Here is a 17,656-nt window from a genome sequence, read left to right on the forward strand (position 1 = left end):
TTCAACCACAAAATATAAATAATAGAATAAAGCAGTTACTTTCCTTGGTATTTCAATAAAGTAAGACTTAAAAGTAAAAACATAAACTTTAGACCAGTCGGGTTGAGTCTTTCTCCGACGGCCCACTTCCGGTAATGGTCGCCATTTTGGCTCGAGACCTAATCATTGATTGTACATAGCGTTTAGCTAACAAGCTCCTCAGAGTGAAAGTGATAGAGACGCCCTGTAGATACTGAGTGCCCCTAGTTATATCAGTGTTATTGAAGTACGCATGTTGTTATTATAGAAATGTACCAGTCAGCCTCATCCTTGGTCTATTCCAGCTGCTGAAGAGCAGATGTGACGGCTAACAAGCTAACAAGCTCGGCTATCCCAGCTCGCATTTTAGCTGCAGAGCATCCGCACACCGGTGTGAAGGACAGCTAAACATCCCAGGAGTGTGCATTCACTAGCCTGTTAGCTCTGTTGTTATCATCTGGTGCAGTTATAGCCTCTGTGTAGAGCTGTCCAACCGGTGAGTAAAACCATTGTAGGATTGTTTGTTTGTATTTTAGGCGCGCTGCTAGCGATACGCTAGCATTGATGCTAATATAGAGCGGGACACGGTGCTAGCCGAAGCTAACCAACGTGTGAGGGATTCTTCTGTCTGTTCAGATTAATTAATTTATCTTAGTGAATCAGCACAGATCACAGACATGATTAAAGTCACTGCAGGACGTCATTGCGATCATCGTGATTCATTATAAAGCATCAGACGGAAGCGTTAGATGTTACAGTATTGGGATTTATAAGGTGAATTGTCATGTGAAAGGCGGTATTTGATAAAGGAAGGTGTGTGTGTGTGTTCTCTAAGCAGTGATTCCCAATGTATTTTGCATTTTGGTAAAATCACGTGTACCCCCTTCACATCAAGTACCTTCTCTATAATTTAATATGCTTATTCATTTTTGGAACAACGGACTCTCCAAAAACCCTGAACTGTGATGATCTAAAAATTGAAACAGTAAGTTAAATTTAACAGAAATGACACCAATGCAGCTTTTATGTGATTACTTCAATAGTAAGTTAATGGGGTCTCCAGTGTAAAATGTAGCTAGTTATTGTGTCCTATTGTCAGAAGTGTGATAAAATAATCATGTTTCTATAAGTTATAAGAAAATATAGTATTTTATTGAGCAATATTGCTGATAGTTTGTGGTCAATTTATACAAAAAAATAAATAAATAACTAGGAACATTTCCTGATTATCTTTAAATTAATTGTTAAATCTTTTCAAGTACCCTCTGCAATGTGCTCCTGTACCCCTTTGGGTACGCGTTCCCCAATTGGGAACTACTGCTCTAAAGTAAAATCAGTTTCAGCGATGCTGAAAGTCGTAAGCACGAGCACGAGGCCGACCATTCGTGATTTAAATCAAGTTATTTGTGGAAAAATGTCCATCTTACTACCTTGTAATAACCTTTAAAGGTTATTACAACGTCTGCACGTCGGCGTCATAATATCTGTAAAAAGACCTTCAGATCTCACCCCCAATTTCCACTGGATTCGTAACCGCTGCGTAACGGCAACAGCTCTGATACAGTTTCATTAAGTCAATTTCCACATCACTGCTCCGTCAGTTCGGAGCCCTCTGCAACAGATACGCAGCTGTTCTATTTTTGCTGGACATTGAACCAATGCTGCAAAAATTAGCCTGTGTGAGACAGAAAGTAATCCCGTGTTCACAGCGGACCGTACAGTATTTCCATCCATTTTCCGACTGTCTTGCTCCGTTTCAGGGTGACGGAGGTCTGTTTGTGCCTCTCCCTATGCCTGGGCAATCTATCAAGATTTCTATTTTGGCGATATAGAAAATTACAATATCGCCTATAATGATATAGTTTTATTTTATGACTTATTTTGTATTAAAATTCAAAGTCGTTGCTTTTGCTACCTCTTGGAATAGCACAAAAAGCACAGTTTGATGCATTTCTGAGTGCGTCCTAACCCAGAAATTCCCATAAACAAGCCACACTACAGAACTCACTCACACATGCTGTCCTTTAGAGGAGGAAAAGACTAAACTGTTACATATTGTGCAGCTGTGTGTTACTAAAAGTTCCTGTGTGGCATTTTGCATCAGCAAATTTAACCCAAAATTGTCTTTCTGATCAGACTTTGAGTTAAAAATAATGATTTATATCGTACATTAGAGGGAAAATATTGGGATATGAGTTGGGTCCATATCACCCAACCCTACTACACTCTGGCAAATGGATCATATTTCACATATAAAAATAATAATCTCCACAAAAGCTGAAGATCTACACGGCAGAACTGAGTGGATTTCCTTCTGATCCTCTCCAAGGACACAATGAACTGTTTGTATAGCTTTATGATTCTCTTTGTATTCACGACAATTCACTATATTGCGTGAATTTTAGCGATTTCCCGAGTCCTCACCACAACAGGTTGCGCAGTAGAGACGTTACGGAGTAGTTTAGCATCCAGTGGAAATTATGTTATACTCTATATCAGCACTCATAGAATGTCTTGTCCAATCAAATGACTTGTAAATATTGTATAAAATATGATTTAAATAATTTAAAGTGCTTTGTTGTTGTTGTGTGCTTCTTGTTTAAATCTCAGCTAGAGATGTATCAGCTCCCAGTATACAACCTGGCACGGATCAGGAAAGCCAGAAAACAAGTGAAGAGAGCTCTGGGAGACATTGGACTGGACTTCTGCAAGGAAGCATTTGAGGTGAGTTTATAATGGTGTAACTGTTTCTGAATGAGCACTGGAAAAAAGACAGATGGCGCTATTCATCCACTAAGACAGAAAAAAACATGAATCATTGTGTAAAAAATGATCACATAATTAATATTTCAGCCCCTCCAAATACACAAATTCAATAAAACTGCACAATATTTTCGGGGCTCATGGTTTTCCTATGCTTATATCATACAAGCACATTTTTAATCTCACATTGTTATTTATTTAGAATAATGACTAATCTGAGTTTAACACAGGGAACAACAAAGGGTTTGTCTGTTTTTTGTTGTATGTCGTTTATGTTGTCATTATATACTGTGTATATTTTTTTCTTTCATTCTGTGTTTTTGGAGTCATTTTGTCAATTATTTTTGGCTTTTTAAAGTAATTTTTATGCAAATGTGATCTCCATGTCTACCTTATTCTGTTCCCAATCATTCACTGCACACAGTTGGCAAAGATGCAGCTCATCATTGTGCAGAACTTCTTAAAAAATAATTTCGAGTTGACAGAAACGTTCTGGATCAGGAGTGGGTTCACCTTTTTGTTTTAAGTAACATAAAAACAATCAGTTTTTGTTAATTAATCAGTAGCAGGATTAGTTTGAGCCTAAACGATGCTACTGCATCACATCGACTTTGAACAAAGGTGAACTTTGTCCCTATTGACCCCCAAATAATCGTGATGAATAATAACAATATACATGTTTCATAATGAAACAAAAACTAGATTAAACTAATCATCTGCATAAAAACAAGTTTAAAAATGCAGGTAATAAGGAAAAACATTGTTTGCAATCCGTACCAAAAATTTTAATAAAAAAGGAAATTCAGTGCAAGTATAAAATGAACTAACAGAGGGAAGAGTAATGCGATATTTCATAATGCAAGTAACATATTTCATAAATAAATCAAAACTCAGAAAATGAAATTAAACTAATCACGTGCATTTAAAAAAAAACAAATGTAAAAGTGCTGCATTTAAAAAAAAATACAGGAAATAACCAAACATTGTTTATGATCTGTGCCAAAAAAGCTTAAAAAAAAACAAAAGCGAAATTAATTTAAGTCAGCTATTCAAAGTTTGTTGTGCTCCATGTGAAGTGCATGCCAACGTAATTTTGTTTCCGGTCCATATTTAACGCTGTCTCATAATTTAATGCTCTTTTAGTTTCTGCTACATTTTTAAGCTTCTCGTTATTGCTTTCTTTGTGTGTAGGAATTTTGTTTAGTGTTAATGATCTTTATTGAAAAAAGGCATTTTAGAAGATTTCGTCTTGCTTGTCGCACCCCACTGGGGGGGGCACCCCACACTTAGAGAAACACTGCTCTAGTGGCATTGCACTAAAACGTTGTTGATGTGACGCAGTAGCATGATTCAGGCTTAATTATCGTCAGAAGTGATTACGTTTTTACTTCTCTAGTAATTTCCCTAGCTGACTCTTGATATGAAAGAGTAAATATAATTTTAGTAGAGATTAAAATGCAGGAGGCAGATGAAACAACAGCAAGGGGGGGCTCATAGACCAAAGTTAGTCATAATCGTAAGAAGGTTGCATGGGCTCTGAAGAATGCATATAGAAACAATAGTAGTAATTGTTATTGTATATTTTAATTGTGTTCCTTCTTTTTTTTTTTTTTGCAGGACTTTAAAGAATTTTGCCCCGATGAACAGTTTGTGAAAAATACGTATTGCCTTGATATTTGTGGATGGGATCCATCATACTCAAAATCGCAGGTAATTGCATTTTTAATTTCCATTTTGTTACGAATGAAAATCCTTTTGAATCAAAGCCATTCCTGATGTCTATCTTATTTGTTCCTAATGTCTTCCAGGTGTACCGATCAAAGCCATTTTGCTGCACGGAATGCCGGTTTGCTTCCAAATACTACTCAGGCTATAAGAATCACTTCCGCAGCGTACACAGCAAAACCTTTGACAACCGGACTCTGATCCACTGTCCGTACTGCACGTTCATCGAGAGCAAAAAGGTTGTGGAGACTCACGTTAAAATATTTCACGTTCCCAGTTCAGCACGGCCAAACAGTCTACAGGCCGCTCAGTTGGGAAAGAAGGGCAAACTTGAAAAGGCAAAGCAAGGAGACGGCGCAAAACCAGTCTACTTCTGCAAAAAATGCACGTTCCGCGACACGCTATACAACGTTGTGCGTCGGCACATCTACAGGGAGCATTTTCAGCACGTCGTCGCGCCGTACCTCGGAATGGTTTCCGATTCGTCCAAAAATGGTTCCAGTCCTTTTAGCGGAAACAACATTTTCTGCAAGCGATGCCAGTTTTCCACTCGCAGCTACGAGGTGCTGGTACAGCACGTGGTGGAGTACCATGAACGCATCGGAGCTCAGGTCACTATCATGATCGGACACGCTAATGTGGTTTTGCCCAGTTTTCAGGCTCAACCTTTAATGTCTCCAAAGGCACTTCTGACTGCGAAGAGGGCTCCAACGTACAGGCGCGATATGGTGGCACAGACGGCTATCGGCTATTTAAAACCTCTGGCCCTTAAGGGTAAACCCACCTCTCCAGCAACTCAGGTGCGCGTCACCGTCCCTTGCAACAGCACGGCCGCCGAGATCACTTCCGCGAGTGTGAACACACGCCAGACTCAGAAGTGGAAGATATGCACCGTTTGCAATGAGCTGTTTCCTGAAAACCTCTACGGCGCTCATTTTGAGAGTGCGCACAAAGCGAAAAAGGTGTGGGCGACGGCCAAGTACATCATGAAGATCCACAACTTCACTAGCAAGTGTTTCCACTGCAACCGCTACCTGCCCAGTGACACGCTGATGAACCACATGCTAATCCACGGGCTAACCTGTCCACAGTGCCAAGCCACTTTCCATACCGTCGAGAAGATTACGGAGCACGCAGCTGAGGCGCACCCGAACGAGTTTGTGACGCCCCCTGGGGTGACGCCTTTAACCTTTGACCTCACCCTTAAGCAAGACAAACCGTGTAACATTCAGCTCGCTGTTCTCACCTTCAACATGAAGGAGCAGGTGAACGGACAGAATCAGTCGAAAGCCGCCCACAACTTGAACTCGTCGCTTGTTGAACTAAATGCATCTCGAGCGTTAGAGAATGAAGGAGCATCCGTTGGAGCCTTGGGCTCGGCCATTGCAAAGGTTGTGTGTCCACTCTGCTTCACCATCCTCAAAGGTCGCCTCACCGATGCGTTAGCCATACATCTGAGAGATCGACATCAAGTGCTGCAAACCATGCATCCCGTTGAAAAGAAGATGACCTACAAGTGCATCCATTGTTTGGGGGTGTACACCAGTAACATGGTCGCGTCCACCATCACGCTGCACCTTGTTCAATGCAGAGCTGTGGGCAGGAGCCTATCAAGCTTCGGCTTTAAGTCGGCCTTGACACTCAACTCCTCGGGGGCTGGTTTTCTCAAGCGGCAGTCGCCTTCACAGGCTAGTGGCTATGTTAAGAAGATGAGGCTAAACAAAGAACCGAAGGGCGCCACTTCTGCAAAAAACGCTGAATCCGAGGAGTTCGCACTGGATCCGAGAAGCTATGAGCACAACACATATGAGGCTAGGAAGAACTTCCTAACGGCCTACTTCAACAGGCGACCGTACATTTCTACCCAAGAAGAGGAAAGTCTCTCGACAAGTCTGTGGCTCTGGAAGTCTGACATTTCAAAGCACTTTGAATCCAAGCGGAAGTTGTGCGTGAGTAGTTGTAAGGATAAGAAAACGCAAGTGCTGCTTGGCTTTGACATGCAAGCACTAAAGAAAGTGCAACATGACATTAACTTTATCGAGAGCAACGTTGACCCGTTGACGAGGAAGGTCGGACGCCTCAAATCAGGTTTTACCATTTCGGAAAAGACGAAGATGAGCAAAACGCAAACGCCTTTAACCTCAACATTCAGCGAGTGCACGGAAACCATCTCCATTGATTCGGACAACGAACCAGAACCGGATCAACCCACTGAAAACGGCGACATCAACACAAACCACGTTAAGGATGCACAGAGCGAGGAGGCGGTGAACCTGACGGAGGAAAGTGTAGAGGAAATAACAGAAATTTCAGAAGAAACCGCCAAAGAAAAGGAAATCTCTCCAAAAAATGAGAAAACGGACGACTGTGAGAATCATTAGTTTTTTCTGAGTTGTGTGCCTTCAAAATAGGTATTCAAATTCTGTCCAATTGGACAAAACTATTACAAAGTTTGGAGTTTTTGATAGAATCTGGTGGTTTTTTTTAAATGGCAGCAAAAAAAAAATAAACGTTATATTGTTTGCATCATAAACAAGGACCCTGTACATACGTTAGCAGTTTTTGTTAGTTTCTTTATCTTATGTCACAACCTAGCACAATGGGGTCATTTCCCACTTTTTGTCCCTCACCTGTGGTAGCAACAACACATATTCCTGCATATTTAGGAAGTAGTAGATATGTGAATTACAAATGTACATGATTTATTCTTTGTATAATAAAGACTTTTTTTTTTTCTTAAAATATTTAAGGTTTTCTGTCGGGTCGAATAGAAAGTAACATCACAACTTTTAAAAGGTTTAACAAGCAGAAACAATATAACGGACATTTTATAACCAATTATTTTTTTAAGACCCTGAGGTTTCTGTAAAGTTTGTGTAATCTTTGTCATATTAAATTTGGATTTTTTTTCTAATTTATTTCAAACACGTAAACGGAACATCATAAAAAAAAAATGATTGTAAACACAATTTTGCAATTCAATTTACATTTCCAAAAAAGTATTATGATTCATATAATTTTTTAGGTAGACTGACCAGAATTAATAGAAATGTAGAAATATATCTCAATCTAATATATATATATATATATATATAGTAGATAGAGGGAAATTTTCCATATTCATTTTTGCCAAAAACAATGCATTAATCTCATTATTTTATTTAAAAAGAAGAAACTACAATCATGGAGAGGAAAATGAGTGTATTAGGAAGAAACCTGTAGGTGTAGCAGACTCAGGTGGTGGCCATTTGTCTCAATGGGGTAGTTAAAAGAAGAGTCTAAAAGGATCAAGAGACGATAGAATAACCAAAGCTATGGTTGGACCACGAAGCACAGATCAGGAGAGGACATTATGAGGCCTAAAAAACACTTAAAAGTAAATAAAAATATTGTTTTTCTTTTCCTACAAAGCTGATCCACCTCATCTTTACCTGTTTACATATGGACATATAGAAAGGGCAGAAATTAATCTGAGTCATTCTCACAGTCAAACCTGTGCTCCTATTACAAGTTCCCACTGCCTGTTTAGAGTCAAAATCCAGACCTGGGGGTAAAACCCTTTTCCCCACTTTTTCTGTCTGTTTTTGGCCACTTTAATGTGCAACTTTTTACTAATTTCTGTGGTTTTTTAAATCCCATTTCAACACATTTTCCACCATTTTTGGTCACTTTCAACCCATTTTTATTTCTGATTAAAACAAGGATTTACATCTCTAAGATGACTTTATACTATGGCGCAAACAATAATAAACTTCCTGGATAACAGTGGATATTATTCAGATGAATAAATAAATGAGGTTATCACAGATTCATAGAACAATGGACCATCATTTTACTGACTTTATGGATGGACCCCAAAAATCTCTCCCCTTTATTCCCCCTTATAGATGGTCCTGCTCCACATGACTGTTCTTCAATGTTCATGTATGTGTTCAACCACCTTCAGCTACAGTGGGCGTCCCTGGAACCTTTATTTTGGGGGTCTTGGGCTGAAAGGATTACACTGAAGCACGTACTGTTAATGAATGTTTTATCATTCACACGATAAAACATTCGCCTACACGAAATCTCTCACATTCATTATCAACTACATTACGTACATATTTTAGCTCTCTATGTTTTTGAGATGGTCTTGTGTTAATATGCGCCTTAAAATCAAAGCGGCAGTAAACGCAGTTCACCATTAAGTATCTTTGATTTGCATTTGGTTTGCAAACTGGAAATTTCAAAAGTGCAGACGCAGTTGTTTTTTTTAATTAAATTAACACAAAATACTTGAATAAAGAATTTTTTTTAACAACAAAAAACTAACATTTATTGAATTATGTCAATCAAAGACTATAATGTACATTTCACTGTTGTCACAAAATAAGAATTTAAAAACTGCACATAGACTTCAGATAAACTAGAAAAAGATGATTCAAAAATTAAATGTACATAAAAAAAAGCAGGTATACAAAAATGTCACTTTTGTCATGTCTGATGATTATAATAATGTGCTTAAGTGTGCTTTGTTCGACATATTTATTAGTCCTTGAACGCAGCTAGCTTCTAAAAGAACAGCTCAATGTTTGACAGGTAGTCATGGTAACACAGGCTTTGAGGAAAGCAGAATCTACGTTTATATGAACATGAAAGACTTTCAGAAGCAACGGTAAGTGGGTTGTTTATATCGATCCATCCATCAGACATCTTTTATCTATTTCAGGGTCGCAGAGTCGGTGAGTTTCTTGTAACATTGTAAACTTTATATACAAATTCAGTGATATTCCTGAACAAGTTAGTAAATATTGCTTGTTTTATAATATTGTAAATGTAGTTAATATGCAGCTAATTAAATATAGGATGCCGATTGTAAAGTACATGCTAAAAAAACTGAAACATTTAGCAACAATGTTTTTATTTATGTTTTACTTTTGACCAGATTCATAGCAATATTTGTGGTATTTACTTTTCTTGTAAAAATATGTCAATATTTGACATACGGGCGACCGTGACTCAGGTGGTAGTGGGTCGTCTTCTGATCGAGAGGTTGGGGGTTCGATCCCAGTACCTGACTCTGTGTCGAAGTGTCCTTGGGCAAGACACTGAACCCTAAGTTGCTCCCAGTGGTCGACTAGCACCTTGCATGGCAGTCCTGTCCCACTGGTGTGTGAATGTGAGAGTGATTGGGTGAATGAGCTGATATGTAAAGCGCTTTGAGACTGTTTCAGTGTGGGGATAAAGCACTATATAAATCAAGTCCATTTACCATTAAATCTAAATTGGCTTTTATTTTGGTACTTCAGAAGAATTTGCACATTAGCTAAATATTTAGTTTCACCTTTTTTGTTTAGATTTAATATATACATTTAGATCTGATCAACCCACAGCTAAATGCCAGAATCAAGTAAAACAATGATTGTTTTTTTTGTTTAATAAAATTGTAGTTTTTTTTTACATATTCAGTGATAATCTTGTGTCAATGAGCTGATATTGTAAAGCGCTTCGGAAACTATAACAATCTATTCCATTTTAACATTAAGTATTTAGTCAGAATTGCCTAATTATGCCTAGAATTGTGTGCATTTAGTGAAAATGAGAGAAAATAAACTGAAAAATTAGTGATAATTGTGTAAATAACCAAATAAATCAACTGTAGATATCAGTCCTTCTAAATTCACATATTAAATGAAACTCCATAATATTTGCAGGTGCTCTCAATTTGCTTTAGTTTTATCATATGATTGCAAATATTTTTTAAATACAAATTGTGGAATGAACACAAAATATTTTGTAAAATCTTCGAATTTCTCACAAAATTGCCCCAATTCACACAAAATCAATGAATTTTTAAAGGGAAAATTCTGCAAAGATATTTGTCATTTATTTCTTGGTATGTGCCTTATATACTGTATATATCATTTACATGTAGAAGTGTAAACTAGGGCACAAAATTACTTGGAATTGTTGAGTTGTTTTATTTTATTTATTTTTTACCTGAAATCTTTGGCTTATGGGATAAAAAACTCGGCTGTATTTGTCCCCTGAACAAAAACAAGTAAATAGTTATACAGTATCTATACTTATTATATTTGCAGTAATTTTATACAGTATTTTGGATGCCTCATTTTATTTCATTTATTTTGAGCAGAGTTTTGATTCGTTTTAAGTTAGGATATGTATAGATTATTTAATATATTATTTGGTTATTAATTAATTCATTCGATTTGATAATTTCAGTTTGTATTGGTTGTGTTGAATAAATAATAACCGTATACAAGTCGAAAATATCTATTATAATAATAATACTTTTTATGAATAATTTGCGCCACGTGCCCTTTTTTGTCCCCCAAAATGTCTGAACACGTGCCTGGAGACAAATATAGTTAGAAGGGTGTAAGTACACTCATATTTGACCTTTAGAGTTCTGCTAAGGTTTTGGGAATGGGCCATGGGGATGTTGTGTGTTTTTAATCAAAGTGTATTTTAATGTTATGATTAAAGTTTATGAATTCTAAATAGAACCACGTAAAGAAGGCCTGGCCATGTGCGAGTCCACAGTGTAGTCTGGATTGTGAGTTTTAAATAAAAATACTCATTTTCCGACGTGTTTTCTCTGTGAATGGCCAAAGCGTAGACCGCGCCGAACTCCCTCGGCCTGTGATTGGCTCTCACTGGCGTTGTGTCTGACCGCAGCCAATCAGAAGCTCTCGGTGTATGGACGTCATCAGTGTTACTTCCCCTGTGCGTCAGGGGAGCATTTCGTTGTAAAAATGACAGCGCCGTGTTTGCATTCAGAACCCAATCTTTTATTAAGCTCCTAGCAACAGTCTGGGTCAGGAAATCTTCCCTTTGGCTAATGTGAGTACACGCACATCATACGACCACGGCTGGGGTTAGTTTAGTGCATGTTTTAACGCGTTTCCTGCTCAGTTCTTGGTAGCTAGTTAGCATATGATGCTAAAATGGTAGTAGCTCATATCGCTACATTACACAGAGCTGTCAGGATGGCACTAAAATCACATCTTTGTATCGCACACGAGCTTTGAACCATGGCACACTGTTAGCTGTTAGCTATGTTAGCTTAATTTGTTTTTATTTATTTATTTTACATTTTATTCTGAAACAGGCTTTTGCCAATATAATCGATATGCCTTTCTCGGCAGGCACGGATGATTCATTCCAATGATCTGTTAAGGCACATGTGTCAAACTCAAGGCCCGGGGGCAAAATACGGCCCTTCAGAGCCTTCGATTCGGCCCGCTGGAGAAAGTGATGCTCCAGAATATTTCGAATGAAAAGAAAAAACACGTAAACATAGAAAATAGAACTTACATAATTAAATAAGACTGTTAATTAAATAGGGAGGAAGTATAGTACAGTGAGCCCTCTACCAACTACACAATCATTGTGTAAATTACCAAATAATTCAGTTATAAATTGTTGTTAAAGAACCTTACATTTTTCCAAAAATCCTGCATAAAAAAAAAGGTTTAAAAAATAAATAAATCAAAGGACATTTAAGTATCTGTCACTTATTGCTTAAATATTTTTGAAGCCTTACATACTTTATGTGTAATTTATAACTAGAAGTGCAAACTTGGACACGCTTAAAACTTGCGGCCGACTTGTGATGGAACTGCTCCGTATTTGGACCCTGTACTAAAATCAGTTTGACATCCCCGTGTTTAGGGCTGCTAATGTTTTTTTTTTGTTTTGTTTTTATTTATTTTTTTTAATGAATAGCCATTTAAAAACCCTTTCTTAGTTAGAATATTTAAGATAATGCTAATTTATTTTATTTTTCTAATGGATTAAATAAAGTACATTTCCCATTGTTTTCTGCTTACAGGATGCTCAGAAGTGCTAAAGGCAGAGAAGAAACCCTCATTTCTCGTTAATCCATCTGTGTGTGTGTGTATTAGAATAATGGCGCCCGTCAACAGAGAACTTGTGAAGTTTTTTTTGTGCCACCGACTGGCTCAGAGGGACTTTCCCACATCCCCGCTGAGGCTGCAGGATACCAGGGACAGGACGGTGGTGGAGAAGGAAAAGGCCAGCCCGACTGCCGGTAACGGCCTCCAGGACAGAGACGGGGTGATCCCACCTCGCCACGGCGATGACGACGTGGAGGCGGTGAAGTTGGCGCTCGTGGAGTCAGCCGACGAGTTTGAACTCCTCTTCACGCAAGCGTTTAACGACCTGGCCACGCAGCTGCAGATCACCCCCGACACGGCCTACAGCAGCTTCAAAAGCGTCATGGACGAGGTGTTCAAGGACGGCGTCAACTGGGGACGCATCGTGGGCCTTTTTGTCTTCGGAGGTGTGTTGTGCTTGGAGTGTTCAGAGAAGGACATGAGCGAGCTGGTGCCCCGCATTGCAGACTGGATGACCATGTACCTGGATGAGAACATCAACGAGTGGATAGAGAGCGAAGGAGGAGGATGGGTGAGTCAGCACCATGAGATCAGGATCCTTTTGTAGCCTGGGAGGAAGTGGGGATGATCTAATGCAACTGTTGATCTAATTCAAAAGGGCTTTTTAAAGATTTCACAGTACCCATGACATCACTTAATTCCAGAAAGTTCTTTTGAACTTATTTTTTAATGTTGAGTAGGCTTGGCATTATATGGAGATATCTGTTTTTGTGATATTGAAAATTACAATATCAACTGTAACAACATATTTTTATTTCATAGCTTATTTTGTTATAAAAATACTCATTTTAGAAGTTGTTGCTTTCGCTCAGTACAACATGAAAATCTCAGTTAGATGGATTGCTGAATGCATCCTAACCCAGACCTTCTCATAAACAAGCAACTTGGGATGTCCCGATACAACTTTTTCACTTCCGATATGATACCGATATTGCAGCCTTGCATATTGGCTGATACCGATATTGATACGATACAATATCAGCATGAATCATACATACTTTTATTACTTATTTTGTAGTGTGGAATGTTAGAAAAGGCTTGATTAAGTGACGTTACTCAAACAGAGGACAATATTCAGCAGCAGTAGGTTACTTTGTTGGATTGTGAACCACAGTCACCTATGGATAGAAGTGCTGGAGCGCAACATTTTATCGGAGAGCTTGTATCTGTGATTTTAGATGCAGTCCGATAAAATCCGATATTCGTTCGGACCGATATCCGATATCAATATTGGATCGGGACACCTCTACTAGCAACGCGACAGAACTCACTCTCACGTGCTGTCCCTTAGAGGAGAAAAAGGCAAAAGTGGCACATAATCTGCAGCTGTTTAATAAATGAGCCTGTGTGGCATTTTGCATCAGCAAATTTAATCTAGAATTGTCTTTCTGGTCAGATTTTATTGAGTTAGAAATATCGAGATTTAAGAAAAAATATTGATATGAGTTTTGATCCATATCACTGAGCCCTAACGTTTCATTTATTGAGACGTTTTACTGGAAATTTACTTGAATCTCCTGACATGTTTCAACTACCAACTATCAGTCTTTCTCAGAGGCATCTACTAGTGATTGCTTTGATGTTTCTTTACAAGTGCAAAACTCATATCTCAATATTTTTTCCCAAAATGGTAATATTCAACATAAATCTCTATTTCTTTTTTTCTTATGAAAAAAGAAAAAGAGAACTTTAATATAAAAAATCAAATCAAATAAAAAATCTCAATATTTTTAACTCTAAGTCTGACCAGAAAGAAAATTCTGGGTTAAATTTGCTGATGCAAAATGCCACACAGGCACATTTATCAAACAGCTGCACAATATGTTCCACGGACCCCTTTACGCATTAAATCAGCGCATACATGATCCCCTTGTGTACATGCTAGTTTAGCCGCTACAACAACAACTAGCCAGTTAACTAGCTGCTTACAATACACCACAAACATATCTACATCATTTTATTTTTCTCAACAGACTTTGCACTGTGTTAGTTAAAGAGGACATATCATGCTAAATCCACTTTTTTAGCCCTTAAATGCATTTTTTTGTATATTTAGAGTGCTTAGAAGTACAGAAAAAATCAAATTAGTCTCTTCAGGTGCTCCGTAGATATCTTTATATTCTGTTTTGCTCATATTTTTCAATCTGTTTCGATTTTTCTATTCTCTATTACGTTTTTTGAACTATTACATCACAGTATTTGCAGCGGAACTGCCAAATTAGTACATCAACTCCAGGTCCAACACTTCGAGCAATCCGTCATTTTTATTTCTCGCTTTTATTTTGTAGTCCAAGCTCAAGGATGCCAAAGTTACGAGAGGATAAGTCAAAATGTTTGGTTGTTGGATGTAGTAACCCACACGCTTCATTACACCGTCTCCCAGCATCAGAACCTTTTCAAAGTGCCTTGTTGAGTTTTATTTTTCACGGAAATGTACCCACATCTGTGGGTAAGATCATTTTTGTGTGCGCGAAGCACTTCAAGGATGACTGCTTCTGCAACCGCCGCCAGTATAAAGGAGGATTTGCCGAAAGACTTTGTCTGATTGAGGGTTCAATTCCTTCTATCTTTGGAGACGATGAACAGAGCACTTCGGTAAGCTGTAAATAACGCTAAAAAGTGTGATGATAAGACGTCCCTGTCATTGTTTTGTTAGCATTAGCAGTAGCACCGTCTTCAGACTTCATTTGTTAGCGCTGTGTGCTCGTTTTAGATCCTTGATGATATGGCCTACGTGATTTAATTTAAGTCTAAAGTTTTACTGCAGCAGACAAAGTGGTGTCACGATGAGAACCTTCAGAACTTTCAGGGTCACTCGTGTGTCAGCCACTTCTTTTTGATAGAATCTGGAAGTTTACTTTCAATCAAGTGCACTGCCACTCGATTTTTCACTGCATCTTCCTCGTCTAGGACTTGGAAGTCTCGCAGGGCCCTCTCTACAGCTTGAATCATTTCAGTCGTCTTTCTCGGGTGATTCCCCAAACCGGGGAAAGGTCTTGCACTTCCTTTAAGATGAGCAGCACCTGCTTGTTTTTGTACTTGTTGTCCAAGTGCCTGAACACGTCGCTAGCAGATCCACAGCTGGACAGCACAAGATTCTTCTTATAATAATTATAATACATTTTATTTGTAATGCACTTTACATTTGATGCCAAACCTCAAAGTGCTACAGGATTAAAACAATACAACACAACATAACATTCTTTACCCTTTCATCTAGGCTGCGTAGGAAGTGGAACCTTTTCACATCTTCCAATTGATGAGGGTTCCCCAATTGCTGCAGATTTTCTCCTTCAGCCTTCCAGTGGTGTTAATCTCTCATGTTACCAATAAACATTGCCTGGTGTACTCGCTCAGGACTGATCTGGGATCTTAAGTTGTGAGCCAGGGGGTATGAGCCGGCATCACCCTGCGTGATGTTAAAGGCATCAAGTGGCGAACTTCCTGCATTTGGAGGAGCGCTGTTGCACTAAGTGTGGAGTGAACGAATAATCCATTAATTCTGTAAAGTGACTTTGAGTGTCCAAAAAAGCGCTATATAAAATTGATGCATTATTATTATTAGTAGTAGTAGTACTTTTGGAAAGGTTCAGGTCAAGCACCGACAGCAGCAGCTTGCTCAGAGTTTCTGACGTTTCGTTTTGGTCTTGTTCCACTTTGATGTGTGACCCCTTCTTCTCCACACTTTTGTCCTTCTGCAACTTCTCTTCATCTTCAGACCAGTCCCAGGCTAGCCACTGATTCGACAGCCTGTCTCGGCATCTCCTTAGCTTTCTAGCACGGTCTCTGAAATCAGTAACCTTGGCCCTCGGGACTAGGTCTGTTCACTCATCCAATCTCCCTTCAGGCTGGTGGACCTTCTGTTTTAGGTCTTTATTCATTAATTTAAGCTCCCTTCTGGTCATCTGCTGGTGGTCGGCTACTTCAGCTTGGTCCATGGCTGACTCAGACTCTCTAGCAAGGGTGGTTAATTCTTCTTCAGCGAACCTGGTCCAGAAGGTTGTCAGGAAATTCCTTCGGCTTCATCAAACTTACAGTCACACTGTGCTGTTTTATCGTCGATGTTGTCCGCCTTCCTTTCCGCTTCCATATCACCAAAATAGAAAACTCGTTATATTGACCAGCCCTAATTTACACTGATACTTTTGAATGACAAATCTGTTCAAATGCGTCCTCCAGAAAGCCCATTTGTTTTGTTAACTAATGTCTTGAAAAATTACCTAAAAAAGAAGAACTTGTGACCAGACACACACACAAGCGCCACAATTACATTAACTTTTGTTACATTTATGACAATAAAAATGCTAAAATACTTTTTCCACTTAAATGCTAACCTTCCGCCTTCTTTTCTGTGAACGCAGGCTTCCTTTGCCCAGATCTTCGGACAGGACGCGGCTGCCAAGGCGAGGAAAGCTCGGACCAGTATGAAACGGTGGTTCTTGTTTGGTGCCGTTGTGCTCACAGGAGTTCTGTTTCTCGTCTGCTACGTCAAGAGACGGTGACGGTGCCGCTTGTACCCGTGAGCCTTGTGTGACGCTCCGCCACGTCTAACTACGTACCTAATGTTTACAAAATAAAGCCTGCTTGTGCACTGACAGGATGTGTAATGGCTGTAGCAGTTTGTGAGAGCATCCCATAATATGTAGCTTGGTGAGCTGGTATAATACTCACCTTGTTTTGCCCAGTGTTTGTTTTTTTATTTTGTTTTGTTTTTTAATAACATACTGCAGAGTATTTCAGGGTGTGGATTCCATCAGGATGTGCTTTAAACCTTATAAGCTAACAGACAATGGGACGGAAGAAGCCTGTTTTTTTTTTTTTTTTTTGTTTTTTTTTTTTAAATAGTGTTTTTTTTTTTGTTTTGTTTTTTAATGCATTCCTCTGAGGACCAATTTTTTATGACAAATGGACAGAGAGCGTACGCTCTTTCTTTGTAACTGTGTAACTCTCAGCTCCTTTTGTTGGCTGTACTGGAAGCATGCTTCACAAATAAATATATTTATGTTTTTATTGTGTCTTCATATTTCTGACCAAGCCACTTTCAAGAAAAAATACTTTCAGATCAATCCAACTACCACACTATTTGAATTATATATTCTTTGATTGGTCCTTTTAGGTATTTGAAATATGTCGATTAGACTCAAACTAGTGAATTGCCAGGTTCACATCAGAGGTTCAAGGAATAATTGTAATTTGACAAATCTGAAACATAATTTAATTTGGAAACTTTT

The 17,656-nt window shown here is 38.6% G+C and overlaps 2 protein-coding genes across 4 annotated transcripts; both read left to right on the forward strand.

Annotated features, from left to right (window-relative positions):
* The first annotated feature begins 150 nt into the window (after positions 1-150).
* On the forward strand, positions 151-7,325 carry adnpa (activity-dependent neuroprotector homeobox a). Of its 2 annotated transcripts, none has more exons than XM_028448127.1 (4): positions 151-514; positions 2,629-2,742; positions 4,399-4,491; positions 4,590-7,325. In XM_028448127.1, exons 2-4 carry the CDS (start codon positions 2,635-2,637, stop codon positions 6,885-6,887), a joined length of 2,499 nt encoding a protein of 832 aa, XP_028303928.1. In that variant the 5' UTR covers positions 151-514; positions 2,629-2,634; the 3' UTR covers positions 6,888-7,325. The 2 variants fall into 2 exon arrangements, with proteins under 2 accessions (XP_028303928.1, XP_028303929.1); XM_028448128.1 differs by having other exon boundaries at positions 2,633-2,742.
* A 1,847-nt stretch (positions 7,326-9,172) lies between these two features.
* On the forward strand, positions 9,173-17,228 carry LOC114463536 (bcl-2-like protein 1). 2 transcript variants are annotated; one of them, XM_028447158.1, is made up of 3 exons: positions 9,173-9,227; positions 12,341-12,936; positions 16,787-17,228. In XM_028447158.1, exons 2-3 carry the CDS (start codon positions 12,418-12,420, stop codon positions 16,925-16,927), a joined length of 660 nt encoding a protein of 219 aa, XP_028302959.1. In that variant the 5' UTR covers positions 9,173-9,227; positions 12,341-12,417; the 3' UTR covers positions 16,928-17,228. The 2 variants fall into 2 exon arrangements, with proteins under 2 accessions (XP_028302959.1, XP_028302958.1); XM_028447157.1 differs by lacking the exon at positions 9,173-9,227 and adding an exon at positions 11,236-11,349.
* Positions 17,229-17,656: the final 428 nt, after the last annotated feature.

This window comes from Gouania willdenowi, chromosome 5, assembly GCF_900634775.1.
Source record: "Gouania willdenowi chromosome 5, fGouWil2.1, whole genome shotgun sequence".
Taxonomy (NCBI): Eukaryota; Metazoa; Chordata; class Actinopteri; order Blenniiformes; family Gobiesocidae; genus Gouania; species Gouania willdenowi.

Bases quoted from the DNA above. Each gene is read 5' to 3' on its own strand.
- LOC114463536 (XM_028447158.1), top strand. From the start codon at position 12,418: ATGGCGCCCGTCAACAGAGAACTTGTGAAGTTTTTTTTGTGCCACCGA. The intron at 12,937-16,786 runs GTGAGTCAGCAC...CTGTGAACGCAG, and splicing joins AGAGCGAAGGAGGAGGATGG to GCTTCCTTTGCCCAGATCTT.
- adnpa (XM_028448127.1), top strand. From the start codon at position 2,635: ATGTATCAGCTCCCAGTATACAACCTGGCACGGATCAGGAAAGCCAGA. The intron at 2,743-4,398 runs GTGAGTTTATAA...TTTTTTTTGCAG, and splicing joins TCTGCAAGGAAGCATTTGAG to GACTTTAAAGAATTTTGCCC. The intron at 4,492-4,589 runs GTAATTGCATTT...AATGTCTTCCAG, and splicing joins CATCATACTCAAAATCGCAG to GTGTACCGATCAAAGCCATT.